Here is a 21849-nt window from a genome sequence, read left to right on the forward strand (position 1 = left end):
TAGCCCCCGGCCCTTTCCCAAGCAGTCAGGGGGCCAGCGTCCCAAACACAGAAACCGGGCTTTGCTGCTGAGGGCGCTCTGCTTGGCCCAGGATTCTGAGGGTTAACCTCCCAGTCTTTTGACCAAAATCTCCTGAAAAGTGTAGGCAAGAGTTTCAGTTCCCTGTCACCTGTCAGCATTAATGGACAGAACTGGTGTTTCACAGAAATAATATCGACTTATTTTCTCTTTGACTGCTGGGCTGGATAATGAAGTAAAAATGACATTATCTCTAATAAAAGTGATTTGCAGCAATCACTGATAGAATCTCAGTACCAGAGATTTGCCATTAGCAGGTTAGTCAGATAAGGGGAGCAGCTGGGTTCTGTTAACCCCCTCCTGGTCTGGTGTGTGTGTGTGTGTGTGTGTGTGTGTGTGTGTGTGTGTGTGTTAGGGGGTGGGGTTGAGGTTAGGGGACTAGATTTTTAAACATTGACGTTTTAGCTAATGGTTTATTCCAAAGTGTGGGTTATTCTCCTACCCCACTTGCTTACCTTTAGGGTTGTATTGGGTTTTTAAATTGTTTGGTTCTCTTCCCTTAGGATTTTTGTGTCTGGTAGCTTTTTTTCTTTTTCTTTTCTTGGGTTGGCCCATTTTCTCACCTCCATGTTACATCACCGAAGGGGTGGAACCCTGGCCAAGCCCTGGCATCCTCCTTACCAGAAATCTGACTCCCAGAAGGTCATCTACACATATGACATGAGGGCTTTGGGCAATGGGTGGTATTGGGCAACAGACGGTTCTGTTGTGTCAGGGAGGTGGGGTCAGAGGCAGAAACCTCCCTGGTCTCATCTGGAGGGTAGGGAAGAGGAGGGAGAGGAGGGGAAGGGGGAGTAGGGAAGGAGGGGGCCACCGCTGTCCGCGCTTGTTCACCAGTGTCAGTGAAAGCTGACTGGCATCTGGCTCACTGAACACCCCCTGTGATGTGGACAGCAGGCCCAGCCAGCAGCTTCATAAGAAAACATCCTTAGGGTATGGGGATCTGTTTCCCGGGAACAGCGAGGAGTCATCGGATATTAGGTAACCTAGTGATGAATGCAGCCACCATCACACCTCTTTATTAACCCACTTTCTACCCAGAAAGCAGCAAAGCATTATAACTCTGCAATCCTAATCCCACTGCTGGGAGATCACGGCTGGTTTAGCCTTCATCCAGCTCGCCGTGTGTATCTGAAAGAGCTAGACGAAATTGTTATTGTTGGGGTAAGATGCAGTGCCAGCCTCTGTCATACATAAGCGGCTTGAAATTTTGCCTCTGCCCTCAGAGAAGATCCTTGAGATGAGGAATACTAAGGTGACACTACCTTGCAGTTAAGTGGAACAGCTCAGTTCTCCAGGCGTTCAGGGCAGGGGTGAGAGAGGGAGATCAGTGTGGGCTGGGTAGTGTGATCAGGAAAGCCTCTGATGGTGGTGGGCCTATGCTGGTTCTGAAAGTAGAGGGTTTGGAATGTAGGAAAGGAAGGATCACATTTCAGATGGGAAAAACATAGCTGGGTGGCAGGTGGGGAGCTGAGTTATGGGTGGTGGTGCAGAGTGTTGTCTGGCTGGAGTGGGGGGGTGTGCTGCAGACGTGTGGCAACTAGGGTTGGAAAGCAAAGCCGGGGCTGGTAGACCTTGAGGGGCATCTAGAGCTTGAACTTCATCGTGAGGGCAGTAGGGAGCCACTTCTCTTTTTTAAATAGGGAGATGACGCGCTGAAATGGTTCGGGGGAAAGGGGGGCTGCGCTGGTGTGCTGTTCCTCTCTCTGAGGTCTGATTGGAAGTGTATTCTTCTTGATTAGTGGTCAAGGAGGTGAGGGGCAAGGGGAAACAGCTAGAGGAAGGGGGCTAAAGTCTGAAAATAAACGCAACACCACTGGAGCCAGAGGACGCGTGCACCCTTGGTCAAGTTTTGTTTTCATCCCATGGGTAGTGTTTGAGTTACTATTCAGCAAGAATGCCTTGCTGAGGTCTCTGTGGGCTGAGCTGAGGCTCCAGCTTGTGGTGGCCCAAGGGTTGCTGCCATATTTAGAGCTCTTAACAAAGGGACTTGTTTCCCCTGGCTTTTCTCCCAAGGAAGAGGGGTTCTCACATTTGCTGTCCCATGTGGCAAAAACACAGCCAGCAGAAGAGGGATCCAGGCTGGGTTCTGCGCTGCCCACCACCTGGTACCTCAGCCACTAACTAGTCAGTGGGGTAGGCAATTACCTGATCATCAGCTTTATTTCCCAGTTCTTTTTTTGTTGACAGCCCTCCTCTGTGCTTGGCATCTTGTGGTCACTCAGCCATGTGTGTTGAGTGAAGGCATTCTCCCCACTCTGACTTTTCCCATCTTGCACCCTCCCCTCCAGCCCGTCTCCTGAACACCGGCACCCCTGCTCACTCCCCAGCAGTGTCTTTGTTCTCATTCCTCCTGCCCTCCTGATTGCCCCCCGTAACTGCCCCTCCTTCGAATGCCCCCTCCGGTGCCGCGTTCCCCCCATGTTGTCCAGCCTTGCAGACTCTCTTTGCTCAAACTCCTGTGGCATCCACTGACCACTGGGCCAGGCCTTTGGGACTTGACTCTTCACTTCTCTGCAAGCGCCCTGAGGTCAGGAGTGGTCGTTCCATCTTTCGCTCTATTGCTCACAGCCCCAGCACATGAAAAGAGATTCACAAATATTTGTTGAATGAGTGGAGAGAAAAAGCTATTGCTGGGGGAAAAAAAGCCACAACCCTGTTTCCCAGATTGCTCAATATTATCATTTGAGAGCATGATAGTAATATGGGGAAGACTTTTTGGCATTTCCCATGGTTTTTGATGACTTCTCTACCAAAAAATGGAGTGTAGCTTGTTAAATGTGTGTGAACATCTCACTTCACATCGTAGTATGACAGGGCAGAAATGGGACAAAGCAAAGGCTTGACCTGTGACCATATAAACAGGCTGAAAATTGTGGTTCTAAAGGAGAGAAAGGGTCTCTGAGTTCTCTCTGGGTTCCTTTCTCTCTCCTTTCATTTTGCCTTTGCCTTTGCCTTTGCCTTTGCTCGCTTTCTTCATTCTGTAGACAGGGAGGCTAGAAGGGGTTACGGGATGGGGGGAGGAATGAGAGATCCCATTCAGATCCCACCCTTCTCTTGCTGTTTTGAAATGCTCTAAATACCAGGCACCAGGAGTTCTGGCATCCAATTGGGATTAGTAAGGCAGATCCTATGGGTGTTTCACTATTAACATATGATCAGGTGTCAGTCCTGATGAAAAGACGAAACAAATGTTGTTTCCTTTGAAATTAAAGTGTCTAAAATGAAGAAGAGAGAACTGACCCTTAAAATCATGTTCAGTACTTGAGAAGAGTTCCCTCTGACAACTGTCTATTCCAGTTTTGGCTTTTAAAATTTTTTTCGGCCAGAATGTCTGACGACACTGCCAGGGGAATTTCTGCCCCCTTCTTCCTGAATATACCCAGCGCTGGCCCCTGAGGCAGCCCAGTTCTGTTTTCTCATGACACAGTGATTATTTTTGGCACTGCACATATTTTCTCTAATGTTATTACTCCCCCCCTGCCCGCCCCCCCCAAGCCCTTGGTTGCCTTTTGAGGAGCAATTGTTTGGGCCACTCGGTGTAAGCAGGGGGTTAATTTTACTTCCTTGTGGTGTGGGGGGGAGGGAGTGGGAGACAGGAGGCCTCCTGCTTTGCCTCCTCTGCAGCACCCTGGCCCCCATGAGGGTGCCAGCGCAGGGGTCCTGTCCCCCTCACCCCCGCTCATGAAAGAGCCTGCTTTCACCAGGCTCTGGACTCACCATTCATCCTCTCTGCCGACAAGATTTGAGGGGCTATCTCGAGGTGACGCTGGGGGCTGCACCTCAGGGACGGCATCTTAATGACTTGACTTGGCGGGCGTTAGAACAGCCCCATTCAGAGTGAGTTCACTCCCTGTGCAGTTGGCTCACTCGGCCTCTGTCCATAGATGTTCTCTTGTTCACGCTGCGTGAGGAAATGGAGATTTCCAAGTGGGAAGCAGACTTCCCAGCGCTTTAACTCTCCCTGAAGGGGAGAGGAGCTGCAGAGAACGAAACACAGTCTCAGCTGACCCAGCTGCAGCTCCCGGGAGAGGAGCAAGGCTTTTATCTAATGTCTCCAGGGCTGGGGATGGAGGCCAAGGCACCAGGGATCACATTTTCTTTCCTCCCGGAGAGGGAAAGGAGAATAGTAAAGGGCACACTTGAATTGTCCTTACAGTCAAGCAGCAAATATTTACTTAGTTTGTCTGCCCTGGTCCAAGGTCCCATGAAGGATGCACAGAAGTAGAAGATGGGTGTCTGTGCCCCACCCCACCAAGGCACCAAGGTCCTTACAGTCTAGTTATAGCAACAGGAGGTTTGCATAGAAAAGCCAGCAAGACCCTTTAATGAGGGCCAGTGAGAAATTTGGGCAGGAAGCCCCTTGGAGAAGGGAGTGAAGGTGGCCAGGGAAGTGGCTGGGGGAAGTAGGGCTGGAACTGGCCCCAAGGCATGGAGTTTTAAGAGCTAAGAAGGGATGAGATGATGGCGGTGGGGAAGATGTGAAGGGAGAGAGGGGCACCAAAGTAGGCTTAATGAAATCCCATAAAGAAAATATAAAAAGTAAGATGCTTCCTGGCAGAAGAGGAGACCTGACTTGTTAGACTTTGGGTGGCTGTGGATGGATAAGGACAGCATCCGAGTAGCACTGACCCAGCCAGACGCTGGTATCTCCCTCATGTCCTTGGTCTCCAGATCTCATGTGTCCCCGGGTCTCTTTCTATTTAAACTGTGGACACAGACCAGTAGAATCAGCATCATCTAGGAGGTTGTTAGAAATGCAGAACCTTAGGCCCCAGCCCAGACCTGCTAAGTCAGAAATTGCATTGTAACAGGATCCTGGGGTGATTCGTGGGCGGAGTCAAGTTTGAGAAGTTCTAGACTGTGACCCCACTGGCAACTGTCAGCAGCGCTAGTTCAGACCCCAACTTTGATTCAAAGAGCTGGGGAAACACACACACACAAACATCTTTGAGTGTCTCTGAACTACGGCTCTTCCCAGATGAAAATCTTTTTTTCTAATTAGGAATTGGATTAGAATTTTTATGTCTTCCATTGTTTATTTGTTTTTTTTGTAATTAATTAATTTATTTTTTGGCTGCATCGGGTCTTCCTTGCTGTGCGCGGGCTTCTCATTGTGGTGGCTTCTCTTGCTGTGGAGCACAGGCTCTAGGTGCACGGGCTTCAGTACGTGTGGCAGGCAGGCTCAGTAGTCGTGGCTTATGGACTCTAGAGTGCAGGCTCAGTAGTTGTGGAGCACGGGCTTAGTTGCTCCGCGGCACGTGGGATCTTTCCGGACCAGGGCTTGAACCCGTGTCCCCTGCATTGGCAGGCAGATTCTTAACCACTGAGCCACAAGGGAATTCCTAGATTTTTATGAATGATCTAGAACAGCAAGCGACTTTGAAGAGTTCACAGAACAGAAATCATTTAAGTGGTTTTTATCTAATGTCTCCAATTTGTACCACTTTGTACTAATTATGCTTTAGAGGACTCCAGAAGAACAGATAATGGGGTTCTCTCCCTCCAGAATAGGTGGTCTAGTTAGGGGGACAAAAGCTACAGAAGTGAAGCGAGTGGAGAACAACACAGGGCCGGATGGTGCAGCACAGTGTCTCTGAACTGGGATGCGGAGAGGTCAGCGCAGGTGAGGCCTTCCTGGAGAAAATGGGCGGTGGGAGGTCCTGGAAAATGAGTGCAGTTAGCTCTAGGGATGAAGAGTGTGTCCTCCAGGAAAGGTGTGGCGAGGGGAAGAGCAGGCGCTAGGTGTTAGCCACCAAGGGGACGGTAAGCTGCTCCCCACTCCCTCTAGAGAAAGTGCTTGCCTCATGCTGGGAAATCCATTTTACATCTGGGGCAGGGCACTTTTTTCTTTATCCTTCTGCTGTGCAATTTCTTTGTCAGTTCTCTTAGCTGAAGGCAGTGTTGTAGGAACAGGATGGCTGCATAGGCAGGATGGCTGCATAGGCAGAATGGCTTGAGCCAAACCATAGACTGTGCTGTTGGAAGCTTGTGGGATCCAGAGGAAGTAGGCTGCTGATGGATAGAAGCCCTTAAGGAAAACCCTAAATCAGATCGGGTACCAGCTTGGGTGTGGGGAAACAGCCTCACGTCCAAGGAAGTGGCACCAAGGAAAAGAGTCTAGCGAGAGTGAAACCTGTAACCTGTGGTGTCCGTAGGTGCTGAGAGCAAAGTAGGAACTTTTTTCCTTTGTGAGACAGACATCTCCAAGCAGAGACAAATGATCCCGCTGGGCCTGGTTTGTCATTGTGGATCTGACCTAGGACAAGAGGGTGACCAGGATGTCCCCTCTGCTGCTTCCCAGATCAAGAGCTCATCAAATTAAGTATCCTTAGAGGGTTTCACCCCCGATACACCCGGCTCAGCTAAACCTTGTGAACTTGTGAGAGGGATCTGCTTATGGGCATTTTGGGGAAGGTTGCCTGATTGTCATCAAGAGTATAGGATTTAGGGTCAAATGGCAGGTTTGAGTGCTAGCTCCATCACTGGGTGACACCAGGCATGTCACTAACATGTCCTTGGAGTCTGTTTCGTCATGTGTGAAATAGGGATGATACACTCCTACCTCCCCAGGTTGTTTCAGGATTAAGTCAGAGGCAGTGTGATGAGAGTTCTTATCAACGACAAGCGCTGCGTGTGGTTCTTTCTTAGCTGTAGCAGCAGCAGCCCTTCAGCTTGCTGAGGTTAATTAGTCCCTCAGCTGGAGTCTGCACAGTGGAGGGGTTCGGGCAGTAGCGGGCATCAGAGGCCGGAGAGAACAGTGGGGAGCCAGGCAAATGCTCCTTGTGGACGCACGCTTTCCTCCCGTCTTCATGGGGAGTCTTCTCTGTCAGTGCACTAGACATGCCGAGATCGGGGTAGGTGGAAAGAAAACCTTATTTTTACACTGGGGCATGAGGTCCTGCAGACCCACAAGAGTGGCCATCTTCGCAGAACTGGATTCTCCAGGTTCAGTACGGTTGGTCATCTTCCTTCAGACGTTTTGACCTGGACACTGCATGAGGGGAAGAGGAAGCCCGAGGGAGCCGGTCAGAGGGCAGGGAACGTTGCTGAGACAGTGCGCACACCCCGCTTTCCTTCCCCGGGTATCTCCTTCTGCAGCACTTCCTCTGGGGCTCCACATTCAGTAATGGTGGCCATGATCCTGAAGACGCTGTTACCAAATTCATCTCCTCAACTTTCAGAGGCGATCACGGTGAGGAAGCCATGGGGAGCCGGCGGCAAGCTGGATATGTGTCATCTTGTGTTATAAAAATAAATTAAAAAAGCAACACCTGATACAAAGGTAGTTATCATTAGTGTTGTTTATAACAGCTGGAAATTAGAAATCACTTCTGAACATCTGTCGAGCACATTGTGATCCACCCATACGATATGATATTGCTGGCTGTTAGGAGCATTTCTAGAGTTCTGTAAAATGCGATAACATGTTAAATAACAGTCATAAATCCAGTGAGAGCTCAGTTCTTTTCTTTATACCTTTCTGTATTTTCAAAGTTGCCTGCACTGAATATGCATTACCCTTATTCCACCAAAGCCTTTTGAAAAAGTGATATCTTAAACTAGGTTATGAGATGGTGATGCACAATGAAGGTCTATTTCCAATTGTGTGACACAGCTAGTGCTGCTTGTCAATGGGCTCTCTGTTCACATGTCCTTGAAAAAGTCAGAGCTCAGGGGTTTGGTTCCAGCTCCACACATTCCCATTACCTTTCTGAGCCTCAGTTTTCCTCATCTCTAAAATGGGAATAACGGTACCTGCTCTTTGTATCTTACTGGGCGAGGTTTACAGATTAACGTATAAAGTGCTTTATAAGGTGTAATGAGTGATACAAATGTAAGGCCGTATTACTCACTAATATGTTGAATGGAGAACCCCGCTAAGGTTTGGGCTTGGTGAAGCTCAGCATAGACACAGATCGTCACCGTCACTCCTGTGCATGCACGCTTTTCCCAGCTGGGCTGGAGACTGCACATGTCCTCAGATGACGTAAGGAGCTGGGTTATCTGGAGCCCCAGATGGGCTACACCTATGGGGCTGCTTGGTAATTGGGTCTGCTGCTCTCTTCCCCAAGGCTGCCTGGGGCCTAGAAGGCCACCAGATAAGCATCTCCAGTGGGCCCCGAGCAGATTTGACCATTAGAGGGCCATGTTGGGTGGGCCCCAGACATTACTGTCAGCTCTGAATGCAGTCCAGGCCCTGTCTTCAGGGGCACAGACCACCAGAGTGGGTCAGGGAGCTGGGGGCTTAGCCCCAGGGGAGGGGAGGTGGGGAGGTTGAGAAATGAGACACTTCCCAGGATTCTTCCTTCAGGGCAGGGCTGAGTGAAAATATCTATTCTTGTTTTAGCCACTCCAGCCCTGACCTCTTCTTTGTATCCCTGCTTTTAGGGCTTTTGATATACTAGTCTGCAGTGTTAGTCTTATCTCTCAGTTGGGCTGTGCTCTCTTTCAGCGCAGAGACCGGGCCTCTCACAGAGGCATGCATCTTGAAGTGTATTGATGCCTTTCCCCCTTGTGGAGTTCTGTCTGATCTGCCCAGTTTCTCCTGAATTTGCTAATGTAATTTCTTCCATTTTGACTGGCTAACTTTGACGCCCTTTCCTCTCCTATATAATATATAATCTATATAATAGATTCCCTTACGCGTCACTACTGTCTTCGGCAAACATCAGAATATCCCAGAAAGTTGGCCAACACCACCGTCTTTTAAAATATTTTGCCACTCCTTTGGAATTGCCTTCAGAGCCAAAGACCATTCTTTTCAATACTTTCAATTGTGGCAAGGCCTTATCTTTGAGGGCATATTTTATTCTTTCAAACAACTGAGACCCATCCACAGCCAAGTCTGGTGACTAAAGGGGGTGGCTACACAGGATAAATGTCGTTTGGGGTTTAAAATGATGTATGTTCGGGCTTCCCTGGTGGCGCAGTGGTTGGGAGTCCGCCTGCCGATGCAGGGGACACGGGTTCGTGCCCCGGTCCGGGAGGATCCCACATGCTGCGGAGCGGCTGGGCCCGTGAGCCATGGCCACTGGGCCTGTGCGTCCAGAGCCTGTTGCTCCGCAATGGGAGAGGCCACAACAGTGAGAGGCCCGCGTACCGCCAAAAAAAAAAAAAAAAAAAGATGTATGTTCTATGAAGTATTATGATTGATTTTCTTGTGTGACTCTGAGGTTCTTTCTAAAGGACCTCCCCAAATACTTAGAGCAGTGACCATTTCACCAGAATAAAGTTTGTACCTTCTCCCGAGGTGGCTATCTTGAGGGGCTGTTGCCTTTTATGTGGCCTCGCTTCAAGTCTGTCTCCTTATTTTCACTTCCCTCTTTCTGTCAGTCATAGCCTCTGGGACAGTGATGGCCGCATGAGCTCCTAGATAAATAACTGTTTGGTTTATGATGGTGACTCCAAATTAGGTGAGTGTGGCCACAGTGCATGGTAGGGGGAGAGACGTGGTTAGGTTTAAGAAGTAGATCAGGGCTTCAGTCCTCCAAAGACAGGTGATCACAGGCTCAGAAACCTTTTACTAAGCCCTCCAGGCGATTCTTCTGCAGGCTAAAGTTGAGATCCATTGCTCTGCAAAATTGGGACCAATGCCACTGCATAATTTAAATAAGGATCAGATGAGAATGTTTATGAAATGCACCTAGCCCCAGTGATCAGTGAATATCAGTTTCCTTTTCCTTCCACCAACAAAACAAAACAAAACAAAACAAAACAACACACACAAAAACAGCCTTTTTATTTTAAAGCTGACTGCTTTGCAACAGTGGTTCCCAGCCCTGGCTGCATAGGAGAATCACATGGGAAGCTTCAAAACCCCTTAATAGGCTGCACCGCAGGCCTATTAAATAGGACTCTCTGGGGGTAGGTGTAGAGCCCAGGCATCGGTTTTTTGAGGCTTCTCTAATGATTGCTGTGAGCAGCCAGGATTGAGAAGCACCGGCTTTGGTTCTGCTCTAATTTATTTAAATTTATTTATTTTATTTATTTATTTTTGACTGTGTTGGGTCTTTGTTGCTGTGCGCAGGCTTTCTCTAGTTGCGGCAACCTGGGGCTACTCTCCTTGCGGTGCGTGGGCTTCTCATTGCGGTGGCTTCTCTTGTTGCAGAGCACGGGCTCTAGGCATGCGGGCTTCAGTAGTTGTGGCACGCAGGCTTCAGTAGTTGTGGCTTGCGGGCTCTAGAGCGCAGGCTCAGTAGTTATGGTGCATGGGCTTAGTTGCTCCGCGGTATGTGGGATCTTCCCAGACCAGGGCACGAATCTGCGTCCCCTGCATTGGCAGGTGGATTCTTAACCACTGTGCCGCCAGGGAAGTCCTGTTCTGTAATTTAATCCATGAAGCAATCAACCCCTAGGTGTAGGGCAGCCACTCGTCCTGATCTCTGGGACCTGAAGCTGGCACGTTCCTTCCTTCAGGCAGCCCTCGTGCAGCAGTGGCACAGCCTCAGTGAAGTGTCACAAAAGCCCCCTCCCCATTGCATTTGACCTTCATTTCATCCATTTACAGCCTTCTGCGAATTGGCACCAGCTTAGAATTTCACCACCAGCCAATAGACTGATCCAAGCTGGTTTAATTAGCTTCAGTCTTTCTCCTTAACCTGCTGAAATCCATTCTGCTTCTAAGCCTTCGAACCTTATAGGGAACAGGTGTATTGTTTTGATACCCTGATGGCCCACAGGCATTAGGCATGGGAGCCCTAATCACGCTAAAGATCAGGAGACTATGACTAATTAAGCAAGCAGCCCCATTGGTGCAGTGGGTGACATCTTGGGGGCCGCAAGCCAGGCTGACCAAGAGCTGATAATGGTTCCATTACTGACTTAAGTAGGGATCTCTAAGCCAGGCTTAGAGCAATAACCCCAAAGTTAAGGAGAAGTTTTTAAGAGAATGAAGCTCTGGGCAAAGCGGTTTTTCCCTGGTTGAGTTATAGCATGTGCATGCTGAAGCTTTAGGACCGTCAGTTTTGTCTTATCTTTTGATTGGCTGCCTGGTCCCTAAGGGGTTTTTTTTCCCTTAGTTGGGATCAAGTGTTTCAGAATTTGAGTCTTTAACTTGGGGAGAATACGTATAAATTTGTGTATATGAAATGTCCCCCCAAAATGAGAGTAACCGCTTGTTCTCCACCTGTAGCTTGGAGAGAGACATTCATGCAGGCTGGACCTGCAGCTTTTTTTTTATGGAGCACTGTAGAGTCACCTCGGATGGCACCGCACCACACGCCCAGCCGTGCGTGATACAGGCTGCATCCTGCACCGATTCCCCTTCTTCCTACTCACTCCATTTGAGCTCGGGTATTGCTTCCAGGTTCCAGGGTCTTTTTCCGAGGTGAGTGGGTGCTCACCTAAGGGCAGCATCTCCCCCCTACCCCACCATGGAGTCTTTATGTCACTGTATCTTTTCCAAATCGTCACCCTTCTCGTCTTCCTGTAGTGTACATGGACATCCAGTTGGTGGGAAGGTATCTAACACAGCCTGGTCCATGTTGAAGGTAGACAATAAGTAGCAGTTTGTTTGCTGCCAGGGGAGAACCTTTGATCTTGGACCCAGAAGAACTAGGTTTGAGACAATGTCTTTTAGCAAGTCACTCTACCTCTTGAAATCTCCACTTCTTCATCTATTAAATGGGGATAGGAGTTTCTCTCTCTCAGGCGTTTTGTGAGATTCACATGAGATAAAGTGTAAAAAATGGGCTTTCTGCACCCCTCAGACACTGTAAGGTATTGCCACTTGTCCTTCTAGGATCAGCTGGACTCCTGCCTCACTGGGTAGCCTGCCCTGACCTTGTTTGCTGACATCAGCTTGTTTCTTATCTTAACCACCTATCGTGCTTATTGCCTGTGTTTATTTCTCTGGTTCATGGGCATGTTTCAACTTGTTGGCTCCCCAAACAGACTGCGTACTCCTCGAGAACAAGGAATGTGTACCTCCACAAGGTCCGGAACGGAGCTCAGTAAACACTTCTGGGTCCACGTGAGACACAGTCAGCCAGGGCCACATTCATGTGGTGTGTTCCATATACCATGTATTGTGCAGGAACCCCCTGTGGTCTCAGGAGGACCACCAAGAAAGACAGGAGCAGGGACTTTGTAGAGTAAGTCCCTACAACTGGAGTAAGAAATACATTTCTGAGTCTTTTCTGATGATCCGGAAAACTTAGATAAAATACCTTTTTACAAAAAAAAACAGAATTCTAATATGCCATGTCTAGAATTATCATTAAAAAAAAAAATTCTGGTCTATTGCAGTGAATTCTAACACCCATCTAGGGAGAGAAAATAAGGCACAATGAAGCCTCATTGACCTAAGAAGGGTCAGCTGCATGACCCAACAAACGAATCAAAATCAGCCTGACCAACAAATACACCTGCAGCCCTGAGACAGTGTTGACTTGGCAATGAGCAGCTGTAGGGCCAAAGTCTGACCGTGACTAATGCTCAGATTAGCCTGGCAGTGGGATCATTACTATCTGTCTTGAGGGTTTCATTGGTGGAGAGCTTTCTAGTACTTCCAATCCTTCTACCCTCATCTCACTTGATCTTGACAAAGAAGACACGAGATGGCTCCCATTTCAGAGATGAGGCAGTCAGGGCACCGAGAATGCATTTTCTTGTTCAACATCAGATAGCTAGATAGTGTGTGGCCAGCATGTTAAAACACCAGTCCTCCTAACTTCCCGTCCCCTGATCCGTTGGCTTGAGAGGCCCAACCTGTGGTAGATGGGGTGAGGAAGTCAACTGGGTGCATCAGTTAGGCCAAGGCAGGTCTCACCTTTACACTTAGCATTAATTATTCTTGTTCCTCCGTGTTGCTAATTCAATATGGCAGCATTACACATGTTTGTCTGTTCTTCCCAGAGTCAACGTTAGACAGATATCTCTGGGCTGTGTCAAGGTTAACTAGATAATCCAATTAAAGTCATGCTGGTCCCAGAGCACAACTGCAAAAACAAGGTAGCTAAAGTGGAGCTCAGACTTTTAAACCAAGAGACTGCATGTGATTCTCAACCTTTCTTTTTCTAAACGTTAAGATGTCGCTGTTTCTTTATTTCTTGCTAAAGCCACTACCTCCAACTGTTAAGCAGTAGAAAGAGTATGTATTGGCCTGAGAAGAGATGGGTTCTAGCCCTAGCTCTACCACTAATTAGCAGAACTGCCCTAAGTAAGTAACTTAACCTGGTCGGGCCTCAGTTTCCAGATCTGTGAAATGGGGACAACAGCAGTGCCTGCCTTGCCCATCTCATATGCAGGGGGTGAGGATGGAATTAGGGAGCACCCACATGTCTCAGGACTTCTAAGTGTCTGCTTACTGACTGTACGCCCTCCAAGAGCTTATGTAGGCACTTGCTTTGTGACCTTGAGAAGTTGCTGATGATGTCTGAGCCTCAGTTCCCAAGTGTGTAAATATGCTCACAATACCTACCATAATTGTGTTGTTAAGAGGATTATAATGAAGTAATATACGGAAGGTTCTCGGTGCAGCACCTGACACAAAAGTGGGTGTCAATAAACATTTGTGTGGCCAAGGGAACGTAGTAGGAGCCAAATCTCAAAGGCCACTGGCAGGCAGAGCACCAACTCCAGACGGCCTTTTCCTTCCCTGGCTCTTCCTCTCTGTCTTCTCTTCCGCTTCAAAGAAGGGGCAATGGCACAGGGAAGCGCTGTGCATGCAGACACTGATGTAAATGTCACATCGATGTAAATGTGCCGGTATCCCTTTCACCCAGGAGGCCTTCTCTAGAGGCCCCTAATGGCTGGTCATGCGTTGATGATGCTTCTGTTGGGGAGCACGACGGTTGTGCTGGAGAGTGGAATCCAGTGTCCCAAAGACGCTGGCTCTCATGACACGCAGGTGTGATGGGTACAGTTGTAGCATCCTGTCCCCTTCCCACCCTCCCTTCCTGGGCCAGGATGCGTGCAAACCTCGAGCAACTGTTTTCGCTCCACAATCAGAGGTCGGGATTAAAATGCAAATGAGAGGGACTAGTATACAAACTGCCACTCCAGGCTGGAGGAAGAGCAGGGTGATCCTAAGGGCAGGTTCTGAAGGCGTGGGGTGCAGGGACGAGAGTTCTGAGAGCTGGAAGTCAGAGGCAGAGGAGGAAACGTGCATTGGGTGAAGGAAACAGAAAAGGGAGATAGGACAAGAAAAACAATTTCACTCGTTTCACAATTTTTCTGAAGGTTCTTCCTGACCATTAACAGCTGTTGGAGTTTCCTCCTGCAGTCTGAGTCTATGATGCTTGATCCATCCAAGGAGCTGGTTGTTTTGTTTTTCTAAAATGAGGCATGTGGTAAAGTCAAAACGGTGCCTCTGCCCCACATCTTGGCGGTTTGAGAGGCGGCGTGTCAACATTCCGGGAATCCCAAAATACTGAATTTTCAGTCCAGATGACAGGCCGCACAGCCAAACAAAAGGAGAAGCAGCCCCTGGTTTTGGAAGTCTCAGGAGAGAGGATGGACAGAGCAAGCTGGAGCGGGTTGGGAGAGGCCTTGAGAGCCGTGAACTGCGTTGGACACCTTTTTAAAAAAATAAAGACAAACTTGTTTATTAAACAAGAAATACAAGTGGTTTTTTTTTTTTAATAGAAACATAAGAAAAAACAGAGAAGCACTAAGAAAAAAATTCCTCCTAACCTCACTGACCTGACACTGTAACATTTTTGAGCCTAGGGAGGCAAGACATCATTGATGGAGAGGATCCCGGATTCCGGGGCCCAGCTGCCCGGTGCAAAGCCCCACTTCCCCATTTACCTGCACAGAGGCTGCAGGTGAATTACAGCAGTCTCCCCTTATCCACAGTTTCACTTTCTATGGTTTCAGTTCCCCACAGTCAACCCCAGTCTGAATATATTAAATGGAAAATTCTAGAACTAGGCAGTTCATAGGTTTTAAGTCTCATGCCATTCTGAATAACATGATGAAGTGTCCCACCCTCCCATTCAGGACATGAATCATCCCTTTGTCCAGCGTATTTGTGCTGTTTACGCTACCTGCCCATTAAGTATAGGAAAAAACATAGTACAGGTAGGGTTCGGTAGTATCTACGGGGTCAGGCAGTCCACTGGGAGGCTTGGAATGAATCCCCCATGGATAAAGGGGGACTACTGTACTTAGTCTCTATGGACCTGTTTCCTCATCTGTAAATTAGGGGTAATAATAACAGCTACTTCCAAGGGTGGTTGTGAGAATTAAAGAAGCCAGTGCAGTAGTGCTGTAAGAATAACAGTTATTAGTATAGGAAGTGTTATGTATAATACATTTCCATGAAAATAGGATTATACTGTACTCCTTTGTAACATTTTTACTCTCACGGTGATCTTTTCATGAATATATTTGTTACTGATATTAGCTAACATTGACTGCTTACCATTGGGATAGGCCTGGCACTAAAGACTTTACAGAACTTGGGGGCTTCCCTGGTGGCACAGTGGTTAAGAATCCGCCTGCCAACGCAGGGGGCATGGCCTTGAGCCCTGGTCTGGGAAGATCCCACATGCCGTGGTGTCACTAAACCCGTGCACCACAACTACTGAGCCTGTGCTCTAGAGCCCGCAAGCCACAACTGCTGAGCCTGTGTGCCACAACTACTGAAGCCTACGCACCTAGAGCCGGTGCTCCACCAACAAGAGAAGCCACCACGATGAGAAGCCCGTGCACCGCAACGAAGAGTAGCCCCCGCTCGCCGCAACTAGAGAAAGCCCGTGAACAGCAACGAAGACCCAACGCAGCCAAAAATAAAATAAATGAAAAATAAATAAATTTATATTAAAAAAAAGATTTTACAGAAGTTATCATATTCAATCCTCACGTTAACTCTGTGGGGCAAGTACTGTATTACCACTTTACAGATGAGAAAACTGAGGCTAATCAGGTTAAATAATATAAACGTACAGAGCTGGTGAGTGGCCCTCTGTCCTGCAAGGAGAAGGAAAATGAGGCTTGCCGGTAGCCTGTCCTGGCAGGATTCAAGAGGAATCGTGTTTGTGCTCAGTCCTTTTTAACCCTCAGCAGGTGTGCACGTCGGGACATCAGACTGACGGGTGTCTGGCTGACTGTTCTTGGGCTCTAGCGGCATTTTCGATTTTTACGGTGGAAATCACTCTCTGATACGAAATGGGATCTAAGGTCCCGTACTGGGCTTCATTGTCTCTGAGAGCATTTTATCCAGAAGCAGATCTTCATCTTGTTCTCCAGAGGCTTTGACACAGCCATCTGGGCCACTGGCCACAGCTTCCTCACCCTTCCCTCTCCATCCCTGGGCATTCACCTCAGTCCCCAGATAGCCCTGGACCAGATCCCAGGCATTGCCAGTGGATTGATTCAATCAGCAAGGCTTTGCTCAAACCCCACCCACGTGAAGCCCTGTTGTGGACTCCATGGCGCGCAGGAGGGGAAGGCGGCCGAGAAGACATGAGACGCGTGAAGGCAGAGCTGACAGTACAGAGCTGACTCTCCGCAGCTCAGGTGACTGGCGTGAGCCCGCGTCAGCTCATCGGGAGGGTCCGGCCGTGCCGTGGGTGGGGAGTCCCGGGGATGTCGTGACCAGGGGTGTGATAGGATGGCAAGTGACGTGCTAGAGACTAACCCCTGCCTCTCGATGTAGGAGTAGCTCGGAGAGGAGGAAGGAGAAGTCCCGAGATGCTGCCAGGTGCCGGCGGAGCAAGGAGACGGAGGTCTTCTACGAGCTGGCCCACGAGCTGCCCCTGCCTCACAGCGTGAGCTCCCACCTGGACAAGGCCTCCATCATGCGGCTGGCCATCAGCTTCCTGCGTACACACAAGCTCCTGTCCTCAGGTGAGGCTGCGGGCCCCCGGGCTCCTTCCCCACGTGCCCTCGCACGCAGGAGGCGCCACTGGGCCAGAGTTGGAAGGCCACTGGCACAGAGGGAAGGTCTTCCTCCCCAGGAACGCGCACTCTGCAGACCTCCCACCCATAGAAACGCCGTCATTGGCACTTCGTTCTCTTGCGTTGAACATCTTTCCAGCAGTGGCCTTTGCAGTGAGTACAGCCACGGGCTGAAGAGCAAGGGCAGGACCAGGGGAGTGCTTGGAAGCTGAGGGAACAGAGAGGGCTGCGAGGATGAGGGCAGCTTTTGCTGGCTCCCCGGTTCCCGTGCTCTGGCTGTCAGACCCACACTCCAGTCGAGGGTGAGTGAGTCCTTAGGAAGCATCTTAGTGCTTATCCGCTGGCCACTTTCTCCAGAGCGGAGGTGCGCCCATAGGATCTTTCCCTCTTACTAGCCAGGATGCCAGGCAAAGTATGCAGTGTCTCTGCTCTTAGATTCCTCATCTGTTAAAAGGGGTTAAAATACTTACTGCATGGGGTGTCTTTAAGCATTAACTGAGAGAAAGTCTGTAAAGCACCAGACCCGGCCACGCTACTCACCGGGGAGCCCCTGACAGGTAACAGTCTCCCCTCAGAACCAACTAATTCTCGCCTCCCCTGATAATCTCTGCAAGTCTCAAGTTCACAAAACTTTTTTTATCCCCCTTAGAGCTCACCTTCTTCAAAATACCATTTCCTGTTAGTCCTGACCGGAAAGAGGTGGCCTGGGGATTCTGCCAGTGGCAGGTCTGATGCGACAGTCCCCTCTAGTCTGCCAGTTGCTTAACAAAACCAGGCAGCGGCAGTGCCCCTCCGCACCCCCCTGGCTGTGGCACTGCAGGTGGCAGCATCCAAGGTGATGAGTGGAAGAGGACGGGCAAGGGAAGGCTCTCTCGTGCTGGCTTTTCAGTGTTCCTGAGTGAGCCGTGTGCCTTGGAGTGGGGTTGACTCTGCCATCCTGTTATGAAGTAGCTATTCTGGGAAAGAAACCCAGAGCAGAGGGAATCTAGTGTGAGGCGGGGAGGCCAGACCGGCATGTGCTATTCCGGGCCCTGGAGCACAGGAAGGATATGGGGGGAAGACTTTCAGAAAGTAGGACGACAGCTCAGTGGATCCAAGGGTTGGAGGGCTAACCCTGGACTGCAAATCTAAAGAGTCTCAAGAAAGAGCAGACAGGAGGGAGAGAACCCAGGGCAGAGACTTGCTCTATAAATACTTTGAAAGAAACAGTGCAAGACAGTGGCAGACTTGTCACCCTAGATGCTACAGGAAGAGGGAACTATGGGCTGAAGTATAAGAAAGGCTGGGAGATGCCATCGCAGGACACGTGTGTACTTTTTTCCTTTAAAGAAGCTTGTCCTCCAGGACAGGTGAGGGCAGTGTCCGGTAGTGTTGGAATCATCTTTACATCTGCACAGAGTAGGGAGCGGAGGACTTAATGACTAAACGGAGACCCCTTCCCCACACCCAGAAGCATCTCAACTTCCCTGTTACAATACTTGGGATTCCCCCTCTTAGACACCGATTTCTTTGGGTTTGTCGCTGCTTCCTTCCACCACCACCACCCCTGTTCCTCCACCAGCAGGGAGCCCCGAAAGGAGTAATACGTTAATCCTGGGACATCTCTCTGATTGAATTTGGACTTGTAGGATGTTTCTCCTCATTTCACAGATGATGAAAAGTGAGGCACAGCAAAGTTAAGGTTGCTCCAAGTCACACATTTAGCGCCTGGAGTTCAAGTCCTTTTGAATCCATGGGAAGAGAGACATGGAGGGCAGGAGCATTCTGCAGACCTGGCCAGGCGGAGATGTCGATGAGGGCTGAGGACTGGGGGAAGGGGGAGGGTTCTCCCTTGGAGCAGGAACCAAAGTTAAACAGAGGCACCAGGGGCTGGCCCTGAGCATTGGGGTCTGCAGGAGGTCCTCACACACTCAGTGACTGTTTCTACCCTTGCTCTTGGTGCACGGCCTTGGTTTCCGAGCTCTCCCATGCATAACCGTCCCCCTCAGTGGTTCAGGGTTGGCTTGGACAGGACACATATTGGAGGCTCTGAGCACATCTGCCTGCATGTGTGCTGGCGTGAACCCCCTGTGTGCCAGATATGCCCAGGGAGATAGGACCAGAGTGGCCACAGCGAGATATCAACACATCCCCTCCCAGGGCGGTTGCAAGTGTGGAAGCAAAGTGCCTGTGCTCTGGCTGGGCTTGGCCCTGGACTGACCAGAGCCCTCAGCGTGTCAGCTCTGGTCCTCTCAGTCCCGAGGAAAGAAATTACAGAAAAGGATAAAAAGTGTCCACATTTGGCCATCTGGTCTGGGTGTCCTTGAAGGAGCAGTTCTCATAAAACATGCATCACCTGGGGGAGGAGGAGAGGGATGGCTTTCTGTACCTTCTCTTCCAGGCCGCTGCCACACATTCTTTAGACCAATTGTTGTTATCGTTTTTAGGAATTGTATGCGAGACAGGATCTTGTTCTTTTTAAATCACATTTTGCTTCTTCAAAACATGCAATGCAGCGAAAAGGAGTACAGGATTTGTGGACAGTTGGACCTGCCCTGGAACCTCAGTCGGGCTGCCTTCCTTCTCTGCAGCCTTGTGAAAACCTCTTGACTACCTTTGAGCTTTACTTTCTCATCCGCACAAAGAGGATACCAGTACTTACCGTGGACATTGGATGTGAAAGCCCTTTTCCTCTTGCCTGCCACATATGGGCTCTCAGTAAGTTATAGCTTAAGAGATAAAACTTACTATGAACCAGCAAATTGATTTATAATAAGAGTAGTCTTCTGGAAAAAACGATGTAAATGAAAACCCAGTGTAAACCCTTACTGTCCTCTTACCACCTTCTGGCAATTTCTAGCAAAATGCAGAGTTGCCGAGCTTTCCCAAGTCAAAACAAACCACAGATCCATTATTGAAGCATTTCTAACAAAGGTGAGCGCCGATGTTGGCTCACTTTATGATAGGAAATAGCTGGTTACATACCTCAGAGTTCAAAAGGCTAAAAAAGACCAGGTTTTGCTTTAGAAAAGTTTCTTCTTTACTTAGTAACACGTTTCCCTTTGATTTTCACAGTAGGCTGTTCTGTGTGGGAATGTTGGAGAGGAAACCTCAATGCTGAGAAATTCAGGCTGGGAGTCTGGGCGGCCGATTGAGATTTGTATCACAGGAAGCAAACTGAAACAATAGCTTTATGATATTAGCTTCCACGCTGGGCCGAGAACAGAACACACTCTGACGGGAACATCAGTGGAAATGCCACTTGATTGTCTTAAATCCTCTTTCAAGAGGAGCTCCGCAAACTGTAACCAGATGAGGTTCACTCCTGCATTCAGACAGCCTTAAACAGTGGTAGCTATGCAGAGCTGGCTTTTCACTATAAAATTGATTTTTGGCTTCCCCCATACTCATATGAGGTAAAATCAAATTCATTTTACATGAGAGCTAGAGGTCAATGTGCAGTAAGCTTTCTAAGACAAATGTCAGGTTTATTATTAATTCATTGGCATTTGCTTAGTGAAGACATCAGTCTTAACAAGAGATTATGATTTCCTCGTCTCTAGACTACTAAGGGAAAGACATTAAAATGTGGGACAAGTGATTTTAGTTTTTTGCCATGACATTTTCATGCAGGAGAGAGTGAGACCAGAGGGAAAATTGTGGAGGCAGATATGGTTTCTGGTGCCCTCTTAGGTCTCCCCGTTCGGACTTCTTTTCCCAGGCTTTCACCTCTACTTTTTTTTTTTTTTTTTTCCTGTCTCACCCCCTTGCCCCACTCACCTTCCAAACCAAGGCCTTTTTCTGTCCTATTTGGTGAAGAGCTGAGAGGCTGATTCATGCCAGAATGTTAATGGCTGAGAGCAGCTAATCGTACAATCTCTTCTAGAGATGCTTTGTTCCGATCATTCCCTTAACTTAAACCAAAAAACTCTGGTCAGTCAGCAGGTATGTACTGACCCCAGCCCAGCACGACATCTTCTGAAGGGTAACACAGAGAAGTGAGATAGGATAGTAAGTTATGCACAGAATAAAGGAATGAATTTCTAATGGTGGACTTTCAAAGCCCTTTGGGAGGTCTGCAAGGTCAGATAAAACACAGGTGCCTTCTGCCGAAGATGTGAGGGTAGCCCAAGCCTACTACCAGGCAATGGTGGAGTTTAAAGGTGGGGCTAATGACCCAGTAAGTAATTCAAAAATAGTTTCCTGGGGCTTCCCTGGTGGCGCAGTGGTTGAGAGTCCACCTGCCGATGCAGGGGACACGGGTTCGTGCCCTGGTACGGGAAGATCCCACATGCCGCGGAGCGGCTGGGCCCGTGAGCCATGGCCGCTGAGCCTGCGCGTCCGGAGCCTGTGCTCCACAGCGGGAGAGGCCACAACAGTGAGAGGCCCGTGTACCGCAAAAAAAAAAAAAAATAGTTTCCTCAAGGCTTGACTGGGTCTGCTTTTGCAGTCAGCACACCCAGGGCTGGGTGTAGTTGTGGGTCTATGGGCCGGAGGGAAGAATTGGTGTAAGAGAAAAGCCCTTTCGTTGATAACTACCCGGTGACACATCTGCACAGCACATCTGCACCAGGAGGATCACATCAGGGTGGTTTGAAGACCAGTCAAAACACTCCTGGAACTTCCCAGACTAGGAACAGAGGTAAAATAACCCTGGTGGAATAAAAATGCACCCTGACCAGCAGCCCTGGGACGATCTGGTCCCAGAGGCCCGGTCAGGAGCGTTTGCCCCGCCACCTGCCCGCTCGCCCCAGACGCCCAGCTCCTGCTGCCCCTCGGGTCCCGTCCCCCCTCCACCCCCCGCGTGGTGCTGCCTGAAGGAAATGCGCGGTGCTCCGGAAAAAGTGCTCCGAAACCTCAGCCCGCGCATATCCTGGCTGTGGGGAGTCATCAAAGCCTGTTTACCGGGGCTATTTTTAGCATTAAAGAACCTTGTTGTGCTCC

The 21849-nt window shown here is 49.2% G+C and overlaps 1 protein-coding gene across 7 annotated transcripts in view; it reads left to right on the forward strand.

Moving 5' to 3' along the window:
- The window catches only part of EPAS1 (endothelial PAS domain protein 1), an 89152-nt gene that overhangs the window by 33283 nt on the left and 34020 nt on the right, over positions 1-21849 (forward strand). For 5 of the 7 annotated variants that reach the window (XM_032653241.1, XM_032653240.1, XM_032653239.1 and 2 more), the window contains exon 2: positions 16685-16875. The exons of 1 other annotated variant lie outside the window; for it this stretch is intronic. In XM_032653241.1, coding sequence (XP_032509132.1) covers positions 16827-16875 — 49 coding nt within the window. In that variant the 5' untranslated portion in view covers positions 16685-16826. Of the gene's footprint in view, positions 1-16684; positions 16876-19421; positions 19624-21849 lie in introns of all 7 variants that reach the window. One more of the 7 variants, XM_032653242.1, reaches the window with a different exon arrangement.

Source organism: Phocoena sinus, chromosome 13, assembly GCF_008692025.1.
Source record: "Phocoena sinus isolate mPhoSin1 chromosome 13, mPhoSin1.pri, whole genome shotgun sequence".
In the NCBI taxonomy this organism is placed as follows: Eukaryota; Metazoa; Chordata; class Mammalia; order Artiodactyla; family Phocoenidae; genus Phocoena; species Phocoena sinus.